The sequence below is a fragment of the Acartia tonsa genome, chromosome 3, assembly GCF_053477335.1.
Source record: "Acartia tonsa isolate MP-2025a chromosome 3, ASM5347733v1, whole genome shotgun sequence".
In the NCBI taxonomy this organism is placed as follows: domain Eukaryota; kingdom Metazoa; phylum Arthropoda; class Copepoda; order Calanoida; family Acartiidae; genus Acartia; species Acartia tonsa.
In genome coordinates this window covers 55836589-55860040 of record NC_137262.1, presented here as the reverse complement: position 1 = coordinate 55860040, position 23452 = coordinate 55836589, and the positions used below count along the sequence as shown (strand labels likewise).

The 23452-nt window shown below is 31.0% G+C and overlaps 3 protein-coding genes and 1 long non-coding RNA gene across 5 annotated transcripts in view; all 4 read left to right on the top strand.

Annotated features, from left to right (window-relative positions):
- Positions 1-2564, top strand: part of Sec3 (exocyst complex component Sec3) — a 15143-nt gene extending 12579 nt beyond the window's left edge. The window contains exons 23-25 of the mRNA XM_080154602.1: positions 196-254; positions 551-649; positions 1073-2564. Coding sequence (XP_080010728.1) covers positions 196-254; positions 551-649; positions 1073-1225 — 311 coding nt within the window. The 3' untranslated portion in view covers positions 1226-2564. The remainder of the gene's footprint in view (positions 1-195; positions 255-550; positions 650-1072) is intronic.
- Positions 2557-15655, top strand: Kaz (E3 ubiquitin-protein transferase Katazuke). The gene is made up of 13 exons (XM_080155024.1): positions 2557-2657; positions 3090-3213; positions 3734-3833; positions 4744-4819; positions 5427-5470; positions 5801-5869; positions 6268-6359; positions 6647-6751; positions 7048-7145; positions 9350-9482; positions 9721-9805; positions 14428-14543; positions 15041-15655. The coding sequence occupies exons 1-13, from the start codon at positions 2566-2568 to the stop codon at positions 15140-15142; spliced, it is 1236 nt and encodes a 411-aa protein (XP_080011150.1). The 5' UTR covers positions 2557-2565; the 3' UTR covers positions 15143-15655.
- mre11 (double strand break repair nuclease mre11) overlaps positions 15644-23452 on the top strand; it is a 21914-nt gene continuing 14105 nt past the window's right edge. For both annotated transcript variants that reach the window (XM_080154604.1, XM_080154603.1), the window contains exons 1-7: positions 15644-15705; positions 17159-17289; positions 17666-17732; positions 21232-21328; positions 21801-21933; positions 22557-22642; positions 23003-23103. In XM_080154604.1, the coding sequence (XP_080010730.1) occupies positions 15677-15705; positions 17159-17289; positions 17666-17732; positions 21232-21328; positions 21801-21933; positions 22557-22642; positions 23003-23103 (644 nt within the window). In that variant the 5' untranslated portion in view covers positions 15644-15676. The remainder of the gene's footprint in view (positions 15706-17158; positions 17290-17665; positions 17733-21231; positions 21329-21800; positions 21934-22556; positions 22643-23002; positions 23104-23452) is intronic.
- On the top strand, positions 18910-20057 carry LOC145315310 (uncharacterized). The gene is made up of 2 exons (XR_013878028.1): positions 18910-19571; positions 19889-20057. It is a non-coding gene; the product is annotated as an uncharacterized LOC145315310 (long non-coding RNA).

The following is a 23452-nucleotide window of genomic DNA, read 5'->3' as shown; positions in this document are numbered from 1 at the left end:
GCTAATAGATGGACATTGGAAGTATCATGACATAGATTGATACTTTGCGTGATAGATAGATAATAAGATTATAATAGGTATGCAGGGGCAGTATTCAGCAAATTATTTCCATTTTAAATTTCTGAAAATTTGGATGTTTTACCCTAAAATTCGGCCATCCGTAGTTATTAGGTTTATTATCTATTATTATTATAGGTGTGAGAGAAACAGAAATCAGTTACCAACTACAGTTTAGTAAGCAAGAATTAAGAAAGGTATACAATACATAAACAATTATCCTATTTTTTTTATTTTGATAACTTCTGAACCGACTGAGTTCTCCATTTTAATGGAAGCTTCTTGTGGTTGTAGGCTATTTTCATACTTACGCCTTCGAATACATAGCTCCTAGATGCTATACACGTGATATAAAAATTCAAATGTATTTAGGTAGGTATTTAGGTAGTTGTTACAAGAAATTTAAGATTTCATAAATCAATAATAAAGCAATAACAACTTTTTAATATAAATCAAATATCGAGATAGAATAAAACATCATAAAAATTTTTAGGTATTAGCATCTTACCCTGGAAAAGAAGTAAAGAAAGGCTTGGCAGACTTGTACAGAAAGGTTGAAAAACATCTTTGTGAAGAGGAAAATTTACTACAGGTATTGTTATTTATCAAAAGTTATTTGATGTCTATCTGTATAAGTAGTAGGATGTATGTATGCATGTTTGTTTATTGTTTATCTATATGAATTTGACGTAATCTGGCAATTTTTTTATGATTTTCATGACACGGCTAAAAGTATTGGCAAAAAATCGTTAAATGAATTAATTGGAATTCTATCTGCTAAAGTCTGTCTTAATGAAATTTATCAACCTTTATGAAAACTAGACGTCCAATGGGGGGTTAAGAGATGTTTAACCTTTCTCAAACTTTGGAATCCCTCATTAACCCCCTTAATTTATATAGAGTACCCCCTCAAACCTATGAAACATTGAATTTTACCCCCCTTAGAAAAAATGCTTGGACGTTCTTGCTTGTTAGTCTTATGTTTTTCTGCAAATTTTCACATGTTAAATTTTAGGTTGTGTGGAGAGCTATGCAAGAGGAGTTTGTGCGTCAGTACAAGTATATTGAGGACCTGCTACAGCGTTGCTATCCGGGGGCTCAAATATCTCTAGACTTTACCATTGCTAACATCCTAGAATACTTTTCTGATATCGCTATCCAACATTAGATTAACAATAACCAGTGCTTGTATCTATTCATTAAAAAAAGTTTTTCATATGTTGAAAATAAGGACTCAAAAACTGGAGTTTGAAATTGCTAACATCCTAGAATATTTTTCTGTTATCGCCATCCAACATTAGATTATCAAATATTTGTATCTCATTCCTATGCAGAAGAACCATATTTTTTCATATGTTAAAAACTTAGGGCTCAAAAATTAGATTTTAAAATTGCTAATGTATAAGAATATACTTTTCGGATATTGCTTCCACATGTAAAGTTGTTATATTACTATACTAAAATAAAAACTTATATTATAATTTTTTTTTAGAAATATATTAGGAACTTAGTAAGAAGGTTAATTTAGAGAAATAATTTAATTTAAAAATTCCATAGTTTATGAATAAACAAGGACTCAGTATCTAACGCTAAAGACAATAGTGATTCCTTTTATTATTAAAAAATCACACTATCTTTAACGAAGTTTGCTCTTTAATAACTCATTCCAATTATGATTAATCTGTGATTAATAAGTTAAAATTTTAGATTTTTAAGTTTTACTCATTTATGTCTGAAGTTAATTGTTATTTTTATGTTTTATATGAATGTTTGATTAAAAGGGAACACTTTTTTTTATCAAGTATGCCAAAATTATCTGTTTGATAATGTGAAATATAGAAAACTTTTTTCAAATACAGATTTTTTCCATAAAACCTACCCAGTCTTTATATCAAAGGATTCATTTATATCTTGAAGCTACATGATGACAGGCAAATCAGACTCCAAACTAGTAGTATCAAAACTTTTCAACCAATAATTTGAATCTACAGATGGGGTTATTTTATTTATCATCATTGGGGATATATATGAATTTATCGTCCATTATCCTAAGATCCCTGTAGTGTATATAATTATATTATCACATGGATGATTTGGCTTACTTGTTGAGAATTATCCTCCCTAATTGTATCACCTATGTATCTCAAGTTATTGTCTTCCTAGTTGATGTTATCATGAATTGTAAATAATCCTTATTAGTTATCTATTGCATCGTATTATAGACAGCTTTACGCGGATATTAAAATGACAAATTATAATTTTAAAACCAGTTTTTTTTAGCCCCGAGTTGCTAAAGTCCAAGACTAACAAAACTGGTATAAATATTATGATTTTTATTTTATTATTCTTGGAAAATTTTCTGTAATATAATGCTATATATGATTTTAAGGTATGGCTGAGAACCGGTTCTAATCCAGCGGATATTAAACGGTTTCAAAGCTATACTGGAAATTACTATTACCATGTTATTTTTGCATTTTATTAATATTTATATTTCCAGACAGAAAGATGGATATAAAATCTTTAGAGCATCCTACTCTAAAGGTTCCGTATGAGATTTTGAATAAAAAGTTCAGAACTTCACAGAAAATTATTGACAGGTACTTGCGAATTAGGAAGTTTCGTGATTTTATATTATGTAGGTATCAAATCCTTCTTTCTATTTGATTTACCCTATCCTTTTTTCAAGACCACTAAATATCTGCTCTATAACTGCTTGCATATCTTTGAATTTGTGGGCTTTGCTAGATGAATATGATCTATTTTAATCGATATATTATTACTTCGATGTTGTACCAGATTTTCATGTACTCTGATTACGTAATAATCACAGCTCCCCTCCTACTGGAGGAACGAACTGACCAATAAATATTAGACGTCCATATTAGCAACCTAAATTGAAGACAAATTTTCCCCTGTAATTAAATCCATGAAACTCATATATCCATTGCTTTGCAACTGAGGGATATTATCATCCTAGTTATTCTAATAATATGATCTATTTTTATTGGGTATTTAATCTATCTATTTAGGGAGGTAAATCATGTCTCAACATCCCTGACAGATTTGGAAAAGCTGTACACAAGTGAGAATGCAGACAAAACTGCCATCCTGCAACAGCTGGATAAAGTTCAAGAAATGCTCAAACAATTACAGGTATTAATGGATGCATTATTATTTGGATCTTACCAGATTTTCATATTCTCTAATTAAGAGAAACTTGCAGCGGGCTAAAATAACAATGCCCACCTTCCATTCCCTTTGCTACACCCCCTTCCCTTCTACTGGATTAATGAATTGACCATTAAAAGAGTTCCATGTTAGCAAGCTAAATTGAGGAGATTTTTTCCCCTGTCAATATATCCACGTACACTACATCCATTTCAAATAATATTTCTTTTATATCATCTGTGAAGCCATATTGATTAGGTCAAAGATACTTTTTGCTGCTTTGTCTAAAACTAGCCATTCATTGTCATTGAGTGAAGAATGCCTTGACCAATAATCAATTTAAACTCAATACTAAGGCTATAGTCAGACAATCTTGATATAGATTATTTAAAAGCTTCAATATCTTCCAAGAAGTTTAATTATGCATCTATTAATCTATAATTTATGCCATTAGTCTGTTAAAATATTTATCAAATGCATTTTTTTTATCTATTTCTATTTTAAGGAGAAAGGTGGTGAAGGTGTAAATGGAGTAGCAGAAACAGGACGCGTGTGTAAACGAAGGCTTGAACACCTAAAAGCTGGCTGTAATCCAGGGATGTTTGGTTGATGCTCATTTGTTTAATAACCTTTTTTTTGTCTGGTGATCTCATAAGAAGGGATGTGAATAAGATACTAAACATGTGGGAATAGATGATTGTTTTATTAACTCCCTTGTATACAGGAGCCGTGATTCAGCAAATAAATTCCATTTGAAATTGCTGAAAATTTGGATATTTTAGTGGCGTAATTTTGGCGTAAAACTTTATTTGTTCTGTAACTAAAGGAAGCTGGGTTGTGGTGAAATTTTCTCTTCGAATTGTTTATCATAATCCTGGTCCAATGTCCTTGCTTGTGATTTTGATGGAAATTAAATAATGAATAGGTACAAAGGGGGGAGGCGGATGTGCCACTTTTTGAAACCAAAACTAAAAGTCAAAGGAACTCAACTAAAAAAAGAGTTACAGGTCTGACATTTTGCATGGCATTTGCTTTATAGGGGTACAATTTCTTTTGCCTTTTCTCGGCGGTTTTCGGCGGTTGTGCCGCCGTTTCTTCACAGTTCCATATTGTACCCCTATAAAGCAAATGCCATGCAAAATGTCAGACCTGTAACTCTTTTTTTAGTTGAGTTCCTTTGACTTTTACTTTTGGTTTAAAAAAGTGGCACATCCGCCTCCCCCCTTCTAAGTGTACCTGGACCCCTATCCTTTTATTACAGATGTCCTTTATTATAAATACTCTAATGAAGATGATGTTCAAATCAGCATTATTATGTTTCTAAAACTTATGATAATTTATATTATTTAATAAAAATTATAAGATTTAAACCAGTTTTGTAATCCCGGGCCTTCAGCCACGCGTGTCTAACAAAACTGGTTTTAATCTTATAATTTTTTTAATATCCTCGGAAAACTGTCTATAATATGATGCGATAAACAACTATTCTCGATAATAAACCAACATAAATAATAGAAGAAAACGATGTAATCCAACAGAAGCAATGGAGGAAACTTAGACTAGACAGATTTCTTGTCGAACATTTTCTCAGGTTTAATCTTTATGAATGGATTTTTTATTACTTGGATCTTACACAAGACAATCAAATATACTTAACTAAAGTGAAACTTGTAGCTAAAATAACAATACCCCCTATCCACCCCTTTAACCCAACCCCTCCCATGCTTAATGATGAACGAACTGACCAATGAGTAATGTACAATTTACATGTTAGCTATCTAAATTGACAACAATTTACCTTTACCTCTATATTACAAGTTTTCAGATGAGCAAAGTTGCGCTCAAAAAAGGCTGAAGTACCTATGTAACTTTCGTTCGGACATTTTACTTTTTATTTTTCAAAAAAGCATTAAAACTACTGTTCGTTGACATAATAACGAAAAGATCATTGATTTAAAAGCTCCACTTTTAACTAATGCGTTATAGTGCAGCTCATACCAATAACGAAATTAATTCGGGAAAAAATCACGAAACCTATACGTGTTTTTCAGCTGTCGTTGGGGGGCAACACATCGTAAAATTGACGACCTCTCCATTTGCCCCCCAAATATTATTTTAGATTTAATTCCCTTGTTGGTTATACCTTATTCCTGGTTATAGTGTATGAAATAAATATATAAATAAATTATATTTCTTAGATCTGGTTTGTATGACACAGCAATCAAGCTCAGCAAACAATCAGGTGCGTTTTTTTAATACCAAGTATCTAGATGATTTGAGTATAGTCCCTTTCGTGACATCGCCTTTTAAGATGCGTTTCGTCGTATTTTCACAGTAGCTTTTCTCCCCATTTCTAGGCCCTGTGGTTGGCTCTAACCCCGCGGGGTCAATTGATTAACCCTGTGGAGCAATCACCTAACCTAACCCAAAATGACTTATCAAAAGTTACTGTGAAAATACGACGAAAAGAGGCGATGTCACGAAAGGGACTGAACCCGAGAATTTCTTATAGTTACCAAAAATATAATTTTGAAAAAGACAATTATTATTTACTCATATTTATCTGATTTAGGTTTGGAGGATCTAACTGATATTGAAGTGTTTCTTGCAGCCAAAGAAGTTGAAGAAACATTATCTAAAGGTATACAAATATTACAACATTACTCAGCATAACATATTTGTCCATTATTTATATACTTTTCGAGTATGGCTTCGATACTGATCAATATACGCTTGATTAAACCAGTTCTTAGCTATACTTAAAAATCATGTATAGCATCGTGTTATAGACAATTTTTCACGGATCAGAAAATGAAAAATCATATTATCAATACAAGTTTTGTTAGCTCGTGCCTTCTGCTAAGAAAATTGGAATTAATGTTATAACTTTCAATTTACTATCTATATGATGCGATAAATAACTATTCCAGTTTTATGAATATGATAATGTTTCTTAATATTACCATAAAAATACAAAATAAAACAAGGACAGTTATTAGCAAAAAAGAATTAGCGCGGCAATAATAATAATTTATTTAGGTGATAGCAGCAAATGTTTGAACTGGTGCCATGAAAATAAATCCAAGCTGAGAAAATTGAAATCTAATCTGGAATTCAATGTTAGACTTCAGGTTAGTTATTATTTTTTTATTTCTTGGATCTTGCACCATATTATCATGTACTCTAATAAAGTGAAACTTGTAGCTGGCTAAAATAACACCCCTCCCCCTCATCCATTCCCTTTACCCAATCCCTCTCCTACTAGATAGAATAACTGATCAATAAATAACAGGGGAAATAGCAACCTATAACCTAAATTGAAAACAATTTTTCCCCTGGCATAATATCCACATATATTTTACAATTTCATTCATTTTTATACTTAAATACAGAGTCAAAATGAATATTATTGTTTCAGGAGTTTATAGAGAATGTAAAGTCTGGTAAAAGATCGGATGCGGTGAAATATGCTAGGAAACATTTCTCTACAGATGAACCAGAACAGTTAGAATTAGTTAAACAGGTTATTTTAAAATTTTGCTTTTATAATAAATTTATAGTATAGATGTATAACCAGACAACTACCTGGATCCAACTGTTAAGGACTTTTTTCGTCTGCTAGCAAATTGTTTTCTTCTCTTTTGTAGCGAATTGGTTGTGTTAATATTCCCGACACTATTGGTTGATTTTCAAAGACCTAATTGAGCGTCGGCACAAGGTCTTTGGGATGGGGACATACAGTTTTTTAACCTTTTCTCCCTCTAGTGTTTTACTTTAATATTTTGACCAACTATGAAATTTAATGATTTTTTTTTGTAGGTTATGGGACTGCTAGCTTTTTCCTGTGACACACAGCTAGAGCCTTACAGACAACTTTTGGATGGCAATAGATGGAAACAGCTTATTCAGTTATTTAGGTAACAATTACTTTTATAATTCTAAAAAAAAATCTTCCAAAATTTTGTTATGATTTTTTAAAACATAAGTGAAACCATTTTACTACTGATGTTTAACAGGTAGGTAAGCCACGGTTAGTTTTTTATTAAATGAATAAGTTAGGGTACAATGTTTGGCACTTTCGATATAAGTAAATGGTAATAACAAAGCCACAGAATACGATAATACCTTCAGAAAAATCGATGAAAATAGTTTTCATACTAAATTTTGGTTTTTTATATTTTTTCTAAAATGTCATGACAGAAGATGCAAAATGTCGTCTTAGTTTTTTGAAAGGATTAATCTTCTCTGAAATCTAAATTATCAAAATATTTTTTTTGGTAAATGATTATACGATATATGTCAAACATTTTATCAGAAAGAAATATTTAAAATTGTGAAGTAGAAACCTGAATAATTTTTCTTGTGGAAATAGTTTTCTGCAAATGTTGATAAACATATGTCTGCTAGCATTAAGATGTTTGTACTGCCAATACACGTTGGGTTTTATTTAAAGAATTTCTTTAAAATGTTTTTTTTTTACATTGTATACCAATAACGCAATATTTGCTATCAGAAAACCCCCGACTAAGACTCGCCTACGACCCGATCTTTTCGGATTGCTTTGTAATTTACATTTTTGAAAGTCTTTCAACAGTATACACAGCAAATTCTCTCTTTTTTAACTAACTTTCCGAATAATATACCTAAAGCATTTGAATTGACAAAGGCTATGCTAATATTTTTACCATTCAAGTTTATTTAATATTCTAATAAATAGCGTAACCCTCCAAGTTATGACTACTTTTCATGAACATATGATCTAAAGAATAAGCTCTGACGCAATGTCATATAAGGATATTATAATATTCAATAAAAAAATTGTTATTTTTGCATATATGTTACATTTTACAGTGTTTTGTGGCTCAAAAGAAAGACAATTAAAAATTATTTCATATTATATAGTTTAAATTACATAAGATAACCTAGAAATAGTAAAAAATTCCCTATCTTATTTTGTCGCAAAAGAGAATTCAACAAAGATTTTCATTAAAAAACACCTTAGTGTAAAAATTAAAAAGTTTAAACATGGTCACAAAAAGATTCAATTAGTTTATTAAATGTTTCATTTTCAGCAAATGACGATTAATCTCTATTACAAAGAATAAAGTGTAAAAACATATTCTCGTTTTAATTTTAAGCAACTTAAAATGCATTTTAATACCTTTTAATGATTTATTTTTTAAAACATCATTTTATAAAATGTTATTGATTTTTAAAGTTATATATTAGAATGTTTTTAAATTTTGTTAACATTTTGTTTTAAATGTAGAAAATTGGTAATTCTAAACATTCAAAAAATGATTTTATTAAATTTTCATTACTTAAATTGCATGTTTGATGAAATTTTCAACTGATAATTCAAGAGAAATCGTGTAAGTTTTATTATATTTTACTTTGAAATGTTAAAAAAATATATTATTGTCAAAAATGTGGAAGTTATACTTTCCTCAAAAAAAGACCTAAAACATGCAAATTAACACGTGTAATGAGATTTTTTTTCTTTCAGGTTTAATTTTAAGTAATTATTGATATTTTTTGTAAAAATGATTTTATATAAAAAGTTTTAAAACTCGAGTTATGTAGTGGTTCTAAAAAAGGTTGCGAATTTGTGCAATTTTCTTGCAAAAAAAATTTTCTAGGATTTTAAAAATAGCAAAGGGTGTTATTAGACGTACTTACAGATACAATTGCTAAGTCATTTTGGCCAAACACTAAAATAAAGTTTTGACATCTGAGGGTCCAAGCGTGAAGCATTATTAGTCAGGGTTACATTTTTAAGCAAAAAAAAATATTTTGCCAACAACTTTTGAAGAACACAACTTTTTAACTTATACAATTTGTTCACAGGGGTGTATATTCTGTACTGGATCCCCTGGTTCGGGGGAGGGGGGATAAAAAATATGGGAAGGAGGTATAAAAAAAATGAGATTTCTAAAAACAGTTCTTCCCCTTCCTTGTGGAAGACACAAGAAAAATGTGGAAGGGGTAAAAAATGAATAAATTAAAGATTACCAACTGGAACCATTTTTGAATTTTTACCTTCCTTGCAGAATATACACTCCTGATTGTTCATCTAACCTTCTTTTTTTCAATCTTACAAATCTATCTATGACCTTTATAGGAGTGAGAATTACAAGCTACATCAGCTGAGCAACCAAAGTGTTCTATCTGTATGTTTACAAGCGGGTCTAGCTTCCCTGAAAACTCACTATTGTATTGAGCCTAACCATAGTGACGTCACAAGTCATATTCAGGTATAAATAAATTATATTTAGGATCGAAGCTACTCTATAGTTCCAAATGTCCGTCTGTCTGTGAAAAGCAGTAAAGGGAAACCTTGATTTTCTGTCTTGGTGTTAAAGATAAATGTTTGAATTTTTTGAAGATTCTTTTCTCAAAGATAGTAAAAACAAAACAGACATACATTCAACTATTTGATAGAAAAGAATGATTTTTAAAAATACTCTGCAATAAAGTCACATAAAATTTCAGGATATGAAAAGACTAAGAACCATCAACGAAGAAAGAAATATTGAATGTCCTGTCTGCTATCCTCCTTTGAATAATCTTGCTCAAGGTAATCAAAACCTTTTAATTGTACATGGGTGTGAAAATGACAATAAAACTGTGTTAATGACAACAGTAAAGGTATAATTTTGCCAGTGCACATAGGGGCAACAAGGGGCATCAATTCACCACCCCCAAATCAAGTTTAAAACATTCTATGAGTATTATCATACCCAATGTACATCAGATTTCAAAGGAATCGTAAAAATACGCTTTTCAAGTAAGCATTCTAATGCATGGAAGTCAAGAAATGCAAAAATTTTCTTACAGAAAAAGGCATACTTTTTGTGTTTCACCAACAATTTTAAAAGTATTATAAAATCTCTTAGAATTAACGTAATTAGACAAAATAACTTTTGATGAGTCATGCATTACATATATTTTGACAGTATAAAAGAAAAAACACAAATTGAAGAAATTAGTCCTAAATAATTCTAGTTGAAGTCAAGATTTTAGTTTATTTTGTTTGTTTTTTAATCAACTTTTAAGTAGAAGTAAGAGGAAACATCTTTTCGCCGGGTGTCGCCGGCTAAAAAAACGATATTTGATTACCCAAAGACATATTTTAATCGCCAGTACTGGTTTCACTTACCCCCCCGCGCCCCCGTAGGGGTTTTTAGTTCGTTTTCTGAACGTAAGTGCACGAAAAGTTTGTAAGAAAAAGGTGTTTAAATGCACTTTTAAAGTCAAAACTTAAGATATAATTCAAATAAATAAAAGACACAAAAACATAGACATATTGGGAAATATTTATTCTGACTTAGAATTAAAGTTAATAATAAATATTTTCAAGTTCTATAGCACTAAATGATGGAGAGGAGAGGGGGGGGGCTAAACCTAAATCTAAACTTCTTTATGTTTGATGTTTTAATGTAACTAAATAATCGTTTCTATAGATTATTACAAATATCAGGGATCTAAAGGGATAAGACAAAGGTCAATAAATTGTTGTACATCCCCAATGATAATACACAAAATTACCCCTTGTGTAGATTAAAGTTAGTAGTTAAAACGTTTGAACACACAACTGTAAAACTTTGGGGACTAGTATTATAAACAGCCCATTATCCCCTACCTCACTGAGGAAAAGTAAAGGTAATATGCAAATAACGTGAGGTTCTTATAATCATTCTAAATTGGAATTAGCAAGTAGTCTATCTGTCTGTCTATTGGTAATGCTTTGTTTTTAAATTATGTAGTTACATGGTATTCATGTTTAACATCAGCAGTTTTATTTAGAAAGGGAGGGGACTGTTAATTACACTAGTCCCCAACCTTCAAAGTTTTATAATAACGTTTTTATATTCGTTAGCATAAGAACTTCAGGAAATTTAATTGATTTTTTATTGGTTGGTTCATTAAGATAAGTGTCAAAACTTTTCAACCACTAATTGTCATCTACAGACAAATAATTTTGTAATATAATTTATTAAATATGTATCAATATTGGGGATGTACATATTAATCGGTTATTGTTTTGTTCCTTAGATCCCTAGGTGTTAATATATAATACAAAGTAGCTTGATGTCTGTTTGTCTGTCCGCCCATCTCTTAAGATCTCGCTAACCACTAAACCGATTGAATTCTACTCTTCAGGGAATATATCTACTGGTCCTGTGTTGTTTAAAGCTCTTTTTCAAAAATAAAAATCCTCCTCAATTTTTTCATATTTCTATAATTAGGGTAGGTCCGTCCGTACGTCTGGTACAGATAGCTCTTTTACTTAACTTAAACAAGCTAGAACTGTCCTATCGATCTCAAATTTTCATGCTGATTTCTACAACAGTTAGGTACGACTTAGAAAGCACAGCAACTCTATAATCGTTACCAGAAAGTCCGTACATCCATTTATAACAAGCTGATTTTTACTTTTTTGACAACAAATAATAGTTTTGAATGTTAAAAATATCCTATTCATCTGATTTTTTGAATTCTGATTCCTATTTCAATAAGGTGTAATGTTATAAGCGAAGCATCTCTATAATCAAGTCCTAAAAACGTCAGTATGTCCTTAAACAGTTACATGTATTTAAGGGGGGGGGGGGGAAGTTCTGACACTTTCGCGTAAACGGTGAGTATAGGCTTTATCTTTGGACTGAGAGGATAGGTTATTAGGGATAAAATCATTCTTATATGATGAATTTCCCCCAGATTTAAGATTTTTTGGATAGGCCTCCAGGTTCCGGAGCTCCAGGCCTCCAGGTGGTCTCTGGACAGGTAAAAAAATAAAAAATTTCTTATTTGAACAGTTAGAGGTAAGTTTATTAAACAACATAAGCTTCTTTTTATATATTATTCATATATTTGAAGAAAAAATTACAATCGGCCTCCAGGTTCAGGTGCTGCAGGCCTCCAGGTGGCCTTTGGACAGGTAAAAAATCTAAATTTCTTATTTGAACAGTTAGAGGTAAGTTTATAAAACAACATAAGCTTCTTTTTATATATTTTTCATATATTTGAAGAAAAAATTACAATCGGCCTCCAGGTTCAGGTGCTGCAGGCCTCCAGGTGGCCTCTGAACAGGTAAAAAATCTAAATTTCTTATTTGAACAGTTAGAGGTAAGTTTATGAAACAACAAAAGCTTCTTTTTATATATTATTCATATATTTGAAGAAAAAATTACAATCGGCCTCCAGGTTCAGGTGCTGCAGGCCTCCAGGTGGCCTCTGGACAGGTAAAAATCTAAATTTCTTATTTGAACAGTTAGAGGTAAGTTTATAAAACAACATAAGCTTCTTTTTATATATTATTCATATATTTAAAGAAAAAATTACAATCGGCCTCCAGGTTCAGGTGCTGCAGGCCTCCAGGTGGCCTCTGGACAGGTAAAAAATCTAAATTTCTTATTTGAACAGTTAGAGGTAAGTTTATAAAACAACATAAGCTTCTTTTTATATATTATTCATATATTTGAAGAAAAAATTACAATCGGCCTCCAGGTTCAGGTGCTGCATCTTTCTTTCTTGTCATCCTTGTTTAATTACCTCTTGGGGCAAATCCCCTAGAGGCTAGGAGCGAAGCCGCTAGTATTCATATGAACAGTAAACAAGAATCATAATATCATTATAAATATAGATATTAGTTAATAAAAATTTATGTTAATCATGCCCACATTTATAATGGATTTATTAAACATAAAAATAAAGTGAAACTTGTAGCTTGCTAAAATAAGGATCCCCATCCACCCCCATTTACACCAGTCACCATCCCCTCCCCTCCTACTGAAATGAATTCCATGACCCCAAATTTGACATTTTGAACACTAAAATCGGACTACAATTGACATAGTTACACTTTTAAGTGCCCAAAAAGCTCACTAGCTGCGCTACTAAAAAATTCTCATATTGCTCTGATAACCAAAACCCCTAATTAAACATTTTAAACACGAAATTCAAGATAGTTGATGGATAGATAGATGGATAGATAGATGGATAGGTAGATGAATAGATATATGGATAGATAGATGGATCGATATATAGATGGTTAGATAGATGGATAGATAGATGGATAGATAGATGGATAGATAGATGGATAGATAGATGGATAGATAGATGGATAGATAGATGGATAGATAGATGGAGGATAGATATATGGATAGATATATGGATAGATAGATGGATAGATAGATGGATAGATAGATGGATAGATAGATGGATAGATAGATGGATAGATAGATGGATAGATAGATGGATAGATAGATGGATAGATAGATGGATAGATAGATGGATAGATAGATGGATAGATAGATGGATAGATAGATGGATAGATAGATGGATAGATAGATGGATAGATAGATGGATAGATTGATGGATAGATTGATGGATAGATAGATGGATAGGCTAAGGGTGGGCTATTTTTGGGAGGGGTTAATCTGGTAATTTTCTATCTACCTTTATAAAATGACCTTTATCTCCATGTTTCTTTCAAATGACAGAAAAAAACATAAAAGCAAATTTGTTTGTTGTTAAATTACCTACAAAAAAGTATAAAATGAAATTTTTGTGAGATGAATTTAAGGGTACTAAATAATTAAATCCCCTTTTTGGTTGATTTGCCCCAATGTGCAGTGGATAAAAAAATATTTCCAAAAATACATCAAAAAATGTAATTGACAAAAATACACCCACTTTTTGTGATAAACACAGTAGCTGTATTTTTGCTAGTGGTAAAAGTGGCAGCGCCTTGTACAGCTACTCTATAATGGAGTAAGTCCGTTAAACGATAGCTGAACATCTTTACTTTAATTTTCTTAAATCTTCTTATTAAAATTCAAGGATCTTAAGGAATAAACAAATGAACGATTAATAAAATTACCTCTCTAAATGAAAATTCTTGAACAACTCTAGTTTGGAACCAACGAATAGAAATTCAATTAAAGTGCCCAAAGTTTTAGAACCAAAGAATGAGATAAAGTGGTTATAAAACATTGGGTACCAGAGTCTTTAAATCATTTTGCTGGTGCACTAAATCGGGGCGCGCCGAATTTCAGCCAATCACAACTTAGCATTATATGATATGCCGCGCTGTGATTGGCTGAAATTCGGCGCGCCCCGATTTAGCGCACCATCAAAATGATTTAAAAGATTCAGCTCAGTGTAATTTTATGCCTAATATAATTTAATATTTTACAGGTCTGCCCTATTCCCATTGTTCCCAATCCAGATTAGTTTGCTACCTAAGTGGAACTCCCCTGAATGAGCATAATGTTCCTCTGATGCTGCCCAATGGTTTTGTCTATGGTGAACAGGTAGTTATGATTATTTATCTATGGATAGCGGCACGTCATTAGAGTCCTCTAGATGCATCTCAGGGGGGTGGGAGTCGTAACCCTCCCCCCCCCCCTACATTTTCAGTTATGGTTTTAAAAAGAAAAGTATAAAAAAATTATGGGGAGGGTCATTTTTTCTAGGGGCTATTTTTCTTTGAAGGGTGCTGATACCCTCCCCAAAATTGTTATAAACCTTCCCAGAAAAGGAGAACTATGTAGGTCTTGCGGTTAACGAGATCTCACGCTACAGAAGACACTAAGACTTTTAAAATCTAGTTTGTCTTTCTGCTTTTAATGTTGATAAAATATCATTTATAAGTTCATTATTTTAAAATTAATATTTTGCAAAGTCTTTCCAATATGGCTTCAGCCAGTCGGGTCTAACAAAACTGGTTTTGATCTTATATTTTTTTATTTTCATATCTACGGAAAGCTGTCTAGAATACAATACAATAAATAACTATCATATTTTTCAGGCACTGCTAAAGATGGCAGAAGAGAACGAGGGACAAGTTGTATGCCCCAGAACTAAACAAATCTATCAATTCACTCAACTTGAAAAAGTTTATGTAATGTAATATTATCTCGTAGATTTTTAATATTATGTAATTATTAGGTATAAATGTAATATTTTGATATTTCATTGTAAAGTAATGTGTTTTTTTTTTAAATAGAACAATGTTTAGAAAGACTTATGAAATTTATCTAGAAAGAACTATTTTGCCTCTAAATTTTTAATTTTTTAGTAAACATGTAGGTATCTGTTGTAAATAAAAATTAAACAAGTTTAAGGGTTCAGGCAAAATAGTTTATTTTTATCCTAAGTATTTAATCTTATCTTAACTTTATTTCAATTCAAAAATCAAATAGGTATTTATAAAATTCATTCAGACAGACAGCTAATTTAAATAAGTATTGTGCTTCATAAAATATTTCTATTTAAACAAAAAAATAATATGTATAAATGATATTAAACATTATATGCTTTTGCTTAGTTGCCATTATCACCCAATTAATATTGTATCCTAATAAAATAAAATAAATAAATTTTGAAGTAAATGAAAAAAGTAAATGATTGATTGATTTTCAGATATACATACTTAAGATTAACAATGGCTCCTGTTGATGACAACTTTATAAGGTAGGATTGATAATCCGCGACCGTGGCTTAACACGTAGCACATCCGCTTGTCATCGGGGAGGTACCGAGTTTAAATATCTCCACACCGCGTCATAACATAAGGCGTTAAAATGGTTGTTATTGCTGCTGTGTCAGATGCGCGACATTAGTAGACGGAGTAGGCGGTGAATGCCTTGGCCCAAAACAGGTTTAATTCACTACTTAATGCACAGCTGTGACTTTCAGACAAATTTCGTACAATTAAAAAGTTGGTTGTCTTTTGGGTGTTACCTTACCAGGGTGTGACAGAAAAGGAGATATTTTATTAGCTCCCCTTAACTATCCTAAGTTGTTGCACCTGAAGTTAAAGTGTCATGAACAGAAGCCTCAGTAAATGTAAAGCGGGTTTCTTGTAACTTATGCTTGCAATCAATTTTCTGAAATTGTATCCTTAACAATCAGATATTAGAGTTTTTAGATGTATCTCAGAAACTGTCTGGTTTTCCATCGAATATTTTAAGTTTCTTCACTACAAATACCTCAACTCGTTAAAGGCACTTCATGCAACAATTTCTTTAGAACGATTTGCGCATTTGGAATGTTTCAGGATGTTTTAGTTTTTCAACTGTTTTCAGGCGAATCCTCTGAAACCTTGAGATGGTTCATGATAATATCTTGTTTTAGGGGAGTGTTGAAACCCCCCTAAAACCTTCTTACCCACGCCATTTGTATTGTTGTGTTGACTACTCTTCTCGGGGATAATACAGCCATCAGTATGTGAAGAAATGGACAAAAAGTCCAACAGGGGTGTATATTCTGCATAAGATTTTTTTTTTTTCCCCGGCTACAAAATTTTTATTTTTTTCCCCCCCCTAGTTTTTTCTCTCCAAGTAGGGGGGAAAATGAAAAATATTTAAAGAACTCTATATTTTATTTATTTTATCTCTCCTACCACACATTTTTTTAGTTTTTTTCTCCAAGAGGGGGGGGAAATGGAAAAAATGTTTTCAGTTTTCTTAATTTTTACATTTTTTTTCCCTCCAACCACTTATTTTTTATTCCCCCCCCCCCCCTTAGCCGGGGATCCCATGCAGAATATACACCCCTGAAGTCCAATTGGCTAAAACTTATTAAAAATATATTTTATCTACCTTACCACCCCCTAAACAAAATTTTTGCCTCTTTTCTATGTTTCTATTTAAAAATATCCATGATACTAGAGAGAGAGGGGACATTGAGCTGTTTATTACATTAGTCCCCAAAGTTTTAAATAACGTTTTCTTATTCGTTGATTTTATAACTTTGGGGACTCGAGTGAATTTTGATTGATTGGTTTATTAAGTTGAATGTTCAAACGTTTCAACTTATAATTGTAATCTATAGAAGGGGTAATTTTGTGTATCATCATTGGGGATGTACATCAATTTATTGGCAAATGTCTTATCCCTAAAGATACCTGTATCTTTCTATCTAGAATACTGGTGGCGTCAGATATCCATTTGGGGTATGGCGAGAAGATGGCAGAGAGAGCTATGGACAGTTTCAACTCTTTTGATGAACTTCTAAGCATTGGCAAAGAAAGAAATGTGGATCTTTGCATTTTAGGTAAGAAATTGATGCTAAGTAACATATAAATGGAATTCTGTTTCCCCATATGCTTTTGTGCACCGCAAACGAACTTTTTTAGTACAATGTTTTGATACTTATGTTAGGTTAGGTTATCTAAAAAGGTTAGAAGATCCCAGCAGAGTTAGAGCCCCTAAAATTAAAATTAAGGGAAATTGGGATTCAATGGCCCTTAAAAAAGGGTTGATTGGAAGGAGTGGATTTATCAGGAAGTGTGAAAAAAGGGAAAGACAGCCCATCTAAAATTTATATTATATTTATTATTCTTTGGTGTAAAATACATAAATAAAAAAAAAAGATTAGGTAATTTTAATGTTTTTATTCTGTATCTCAAAAATACATCTATATTTTCAAGGTGGTGATCTTTTCCACGAGAACAAGCCAACTAGATCTTCACAAATCAACTGCACACAGATTTTAACGTAGGTTTTTAAATTTTTTTTGTGGCATCAAGGATCATAAAAGAAATTCAAGGAGGGGGGGGCCATTAGGCTGTTTGTTACAGTAGTCCCAAAAGATTTATAATAACGGTTTTTTGGCTCAACAACTTTAAAACCTTTAATGAATTTTAATTGATTGGTTCAATATGCTGAGTGTTTCAACCACTAATTGTAATCTTCAGAAAAAGTAATTTTGTTTATCATGATGTACATCTTTTTCTTATCTCTTTAGATCCATGAAAAAAGGTTCTATAGGTGAAATGTTTATCTGTAATCATTGAGATATGTTACCATATTTTCATTAAATTTCAAATTTTTTTGATTAAAAAAGTGTTAGAATAGTTATTTATCATATTTTCGTAATATTGTGAATGCGAGAAAGGATTTTAAAATTATTTCAACAAATTTGGTCATGTGATCAAAAATTTGAATTGTCCGTCTACTTTTGCCCCCCTGTGGGGGCGAAGTAGGTGGAAATTAAAATTTTTGTCACTTGACCTTAATATTGATGAAATGATTTTAAATGACCTTTCTTGTATTAAAAATATTATTAAAATTATGATACTTGGGTTTGTTGGATTTAAACCCTGTCTTAAAAACTCAAAACTGAAATAATACATATCACAAGGGTTAATTATACTGTACGTTTATTGGTTCTCTGTGCCTTTCTTTCCCTCTCCTCTCTCTCTTTCTGTCTGTTTCCTTTTCCCCTCCCTCCCCATACACCGTCTCATTCTCTCTTTCATTTATATATTTACCCCCACCCCCCCACTTCATCTAATTCTTTTTTTCTCTCTCACATGCTATTTCTATCTCTTCCCCTCACTCTCTTCAAAAGATAAATATTTTCTTCAAAAATATATTTTTTATACCGTCCTATTTGTAACAATGAAATTTTTCTGTTTTATAAAAATAACTTAATTTTTCATTTTAGCTAATTATTTGAAATCTTTATATTTACCCCTTTTTCTGCAAATAAAATGATCAACTAAAAATTGATTACCCGTTTGTTCCCTGATTTCCAAAGTTGTACGACAGATAACCTAACTATTGTAAAAGGTAATATCAGCCAATCCGGTCAAAGGGAAAAGCTGAAAGGAAAGGGGGGGGGGGGGGTATAATAGTTCTTCTATTAATCACCAACGCCCCCCCCCCCCACCCATAGTATAAGTCCTCCCTTTTTTTAATTGGAACTCCATTTAATAAAACGTAAAAATAGCTTAAGTTGTGAAAACTAAATTTTGATTTTTTTTAGAAGTTTGAAGCTTTTTAAACTAGTAGTAAATATTTAGATAGGATGACGGTGACACATACAAAATCGGAAACTAAGATTCAGCTGACCTATAAAGTTCTTTAATTTAATGTACGACAATGTTTTTAAACACTTAGTAATCATTTGAACATTGGTTTAGGCGGAGGTTATGTGAGATAAAATGTAGGTATTTTGTTCAGTGTTATTTTATTATATAAAGTACATTTTCTGCCTGAAGCTAATTATCTTTAAAAAATGCTTGTTCGATTAAATTGTACTTTTCAGGGAAGCTTTATTAGTGTCTTGAACTATTACATAAAGTATTAATGTTTTTTGTCTGATACTTATGATCTCAGAAATTACTGGTCCGAATGTTTTTTTTTTCAGTATAGCTTTACATAGGTTCTTGGATGGTTTTAGGCCATTTTTTTCTGTCCATTCTTTGTACATGGAAGCTTGGGGGCGCAGCTATTATTATCAATATTTTTATAAGAAATATAATTATATAAAATATTTTAGGCTTGTCAGAAAACTTGAATCTACCATTTTTTGCTGCGAGTGTTTGCATGGTAAGTTTTGTTAAATCTAGCTTCTCTATAATTAATGCCCCTTTGTTCATTCGTCTGTATGTCTTTTCAACTGTTTATCCACATCTGTCTGTTTGTAAATCTGTGTCCGTAAGTCTGTCTGTCCGTAAGTCTGTCTGTCCGTATGTCTGCCTGACGGACTTTCTGTTGGTATGTACATCAATTTTAACATACTTAGACATGTTATAATTGTCCTATAAATATTAAACTTGTGTTTTTAAAATTGCAAAGATTAATGCTTTAATAGAAAGACAAATAGATTTTATTACCAACCTATCAAAATAATTGTTATATTTTAGGAGAATTAGCTTCCTTCCATTCTGCCTGTTATTGATTAAGTAAAAGTCACTTGGAGATGTGGCAACGATTTTGGTGTCTGCTTGCAAAATTACACATGAAGAAATCAACTGGTTATTTTATATCTATTTTGTTAAATGTTTACCTTAAAATAAATGTTAATTTAATTTATTTGTGTATTTATAAAAGTTTTATTTGGCAAACCTACTCTATAACTCGAGTTTTCCTGAATGTTTAAACTTTTGTTAGTTTTAAGTGTAATGTTTTAAAAGATTCTGTGAGCGTCAGGGGGGGGGTCGAGGGGGGTCTCCCCCCTCAGAAAAAGCTTGGGCTTTGTCTGTAACAAAAAATATACCCCAAAATAATTTAGCTGCATCTTTTTTTAATGTTGGAATACTATGTTTTTTTAATCCTAGAATCAACCAATAAGAAATAGGCATAATATAGAAAAAGTTAGGAATAGAAATTATTTCTTTTGTATAAATTCCTTTTTCAAAATAAGAAATTTCCTATTTGTGTAATGTTGGAAAAAATATTATTTTTTTAACAATCCTGACGTCAACCAAGAAGAAATAGGCATGATGTAGTAAAAGTTTGGAATAAAATTTTTTTATTAATTCCTTTCTTTAAAATATGAAATTGTATAATTATGAAAATGTTGGAAAAAATATTATTTTTTTTTAAATCCTGGTGTCAACCAATAAGAAATAGGCATGATGTAGTAAATTTTGGAATAAAAATTATTTTTTTTTATTAATTCCTTTTTCAATACATGAGACTTTATAATTATGAAAATGTTGGAAAATTTTTTATTCTTTTTAAATTCTGATGTTGACCAATAAGAAATAGGCATGAGGTAGTAAAAGTTTGGAAAAAAATATTATTTCTTTATCAATTCCTTTATTTTAGAATATAACACTTTAATTTTGATAATGTTGGAATAAAAATTATTGTTTTCTAAATTTTTATGATAACATGCCTATATCTTATTGGTTGATAGTAAAATTAAAAAAAAAAAATATTTATTCCAGTATGAAGAGAAATAAATTTGAAAAAAAATAATTTTCTTTCCCCTATATTTATTATTCCAATATGCCTCGAATTAATTTTGAAAAAAAATAATTTTCTTTCCCATATTTTTATTCCTTTTTCTTATTGGATGTCATTTTATGTCCAATAAGAGACTAATGTTTAAATATTTTAAAGGTTATTATTGTATTTATTTTGAATATGATAATAGCAACATTATCTCATTAAATACAATAAAAAAACTTAAATAATCAATATATAACATTGTTAAAATTTTAAAAACAAATCAAAATTACAACCAACTGTCTTTTTCTAGAAAACATGTATTTGGAAATGACCCTATCTACCTAGAGTATGCTTCTAATCCAGAAGTTGATTTCAAACATTGTAACACAAAAGCTGTTAATTACGAGGTAATTAGACTTATAAAAGAAGACTTAACATAAATTAGTTAGAAAGATTTTAATACTTAAAGGTAGCCTACAAGAAATACTCCGCTCAAATTGCTGAAAGACTGCCACAAGTAGACTCAATATCCCAAATTTGAAGCCTCCACCTCGACTAACAAAAAAGTATTACATAGGCATCTTAAAATGGTATTTTCAGCAGCCTTCCTCAGTTACAGCGGCAATTTTTCTACAGGCTTCCTTTACAATTTTTGTTATATTTGGTTCCAAAACTTCCGCTAGATGTTGCTTTGGATAGGACACATAGTTGAACTTCTTTTTCTATTTTTTCAATTCAGAGGATTTAAAAGCAATATAATAGTTAAGATATAGCATTACGTCGTTGTGTGATGTCATCATTTCAAATATTTTGTAAAAAAAAAATCCTCAAATTTTTTTTGTAGTAACACAAAAATGCTTCAGATGATATTTTGTTTAGGATACGAATGTAAACATATCACTTCCAATATTCTCCATCCATGGCAACCATGATGATCCAAGTGGACTGGGAGGACACTCTTGTATGGATATCCTGCATGAATCTAAACTGGTCAATTACTTTGGAAAGGTAGGTTTAAAATCCATCAAACAATAAACAATTCTATTTTTTATAAAAATTATTAAACGCCCATCTAAATAAGTTGGATATTTTAACCAAGCTTTTTTTTCCAGTATGGATTTGAAACCTTTTAATCTTTGCTGTATTAGAACAAACTCTCAAAAAATCATTTTGTATAGCATCGTATTACAGACAATTTTCCACGAATATTAAAATAAAAATCATAAAATTAGTACCATCTAGCCTGGGCCTTGCAAAACTGGTTTTTATCCATTACGTTTTCATTTAATATCCACCGAAAACTGTCTATAATACGATGCGATAAAGAACTAGTCTCGCTCTGTTTGAATGTTTTGTTAAGATTCATATGACCTTTATTAATTACTACTTGGTTTATATTATTTTATTTATAATTTAATTTTATTTGAATGGATTTCATTTATTATTACTAGGATCTTATACCTTATTATGTACTCATGAAGTGACCCCCTTAACCTCCACCCCTCCTACTTGATGAACGAACTGGCCAATATATAATGTCCATGTTAGCAACCTAAATTGACGACAATTTTCCCCCTATCATAATATCCACGTACATTTTACATCTACCTATTATTCTTTAATATTTGTAGGTAGACAGTTACAAAGAGATCAAGCTATCTCCAATCCTGTTAAAGAAAAACGGAGTCAAGTTGGCTATCTATGGTCTATCAAGTCTAAAGGCAACATTATTAAGCCACTTAGAGAAAATGAGACGTAGATAAATAAAATTTGGGAGGCAAATGGAGAGATCGTCAATTTTACTATGTTGCCCCCCAACGACATCTGAAAACCACGTATAGGTTTCGTGATTTTTGCTAATTAATTTCGTTATTGGTATAAGCTGCAGAAATCTTAGATAAAGAAGGGGGCCGGGGAGTTCGGTTTTTTGTTGGTCCAAAGTAGGTAAAAGTGAAAACACCAGAAATATATTTTTTTTTCAATCTTAAGAGCTCTAATCCTTAACCTACCCTAATTTAGAATAAAATAAAGTGCTGTTTCTTTAATTTATTTTGAATTGTTGCTTAAAATGTTGAAAACAGGACGAAAGGTTGCATAGATTATTCAGAGAGAAGAAAGTTATATTTGAAACTCCCAAAGATGTGAATGATTGGTTCAATATTTTTGTACTACATCAAAACAGGTTTGACAGATTTTTGGTGAATAGTTTGGAAGATTTTTAGTAGCGCAGATATTCTATAATTCAAATGTCTGTCCGTCAGTCCGTAACACTATGGTGGAAATGTGATTTTCTTGGCTGCTATCGAAGATAGAGTTAAAATTTTTATTGAAGATTCCTATGACATATCATGTGCATCTAATCTATCAATTGTATTGTCCATCTGTCTGTTGTTGTTCATTCTTCAAAAATATAATTCTTATTTTTGAGAGATTTCTGTAATTTTCTTTGAGTTTTTTCATATTATCTTTCTTTCTTTTCTTTTTAGCCCTATAACTAACTTTTTCAGTCCATTTCATGATTTTTTTGTGCT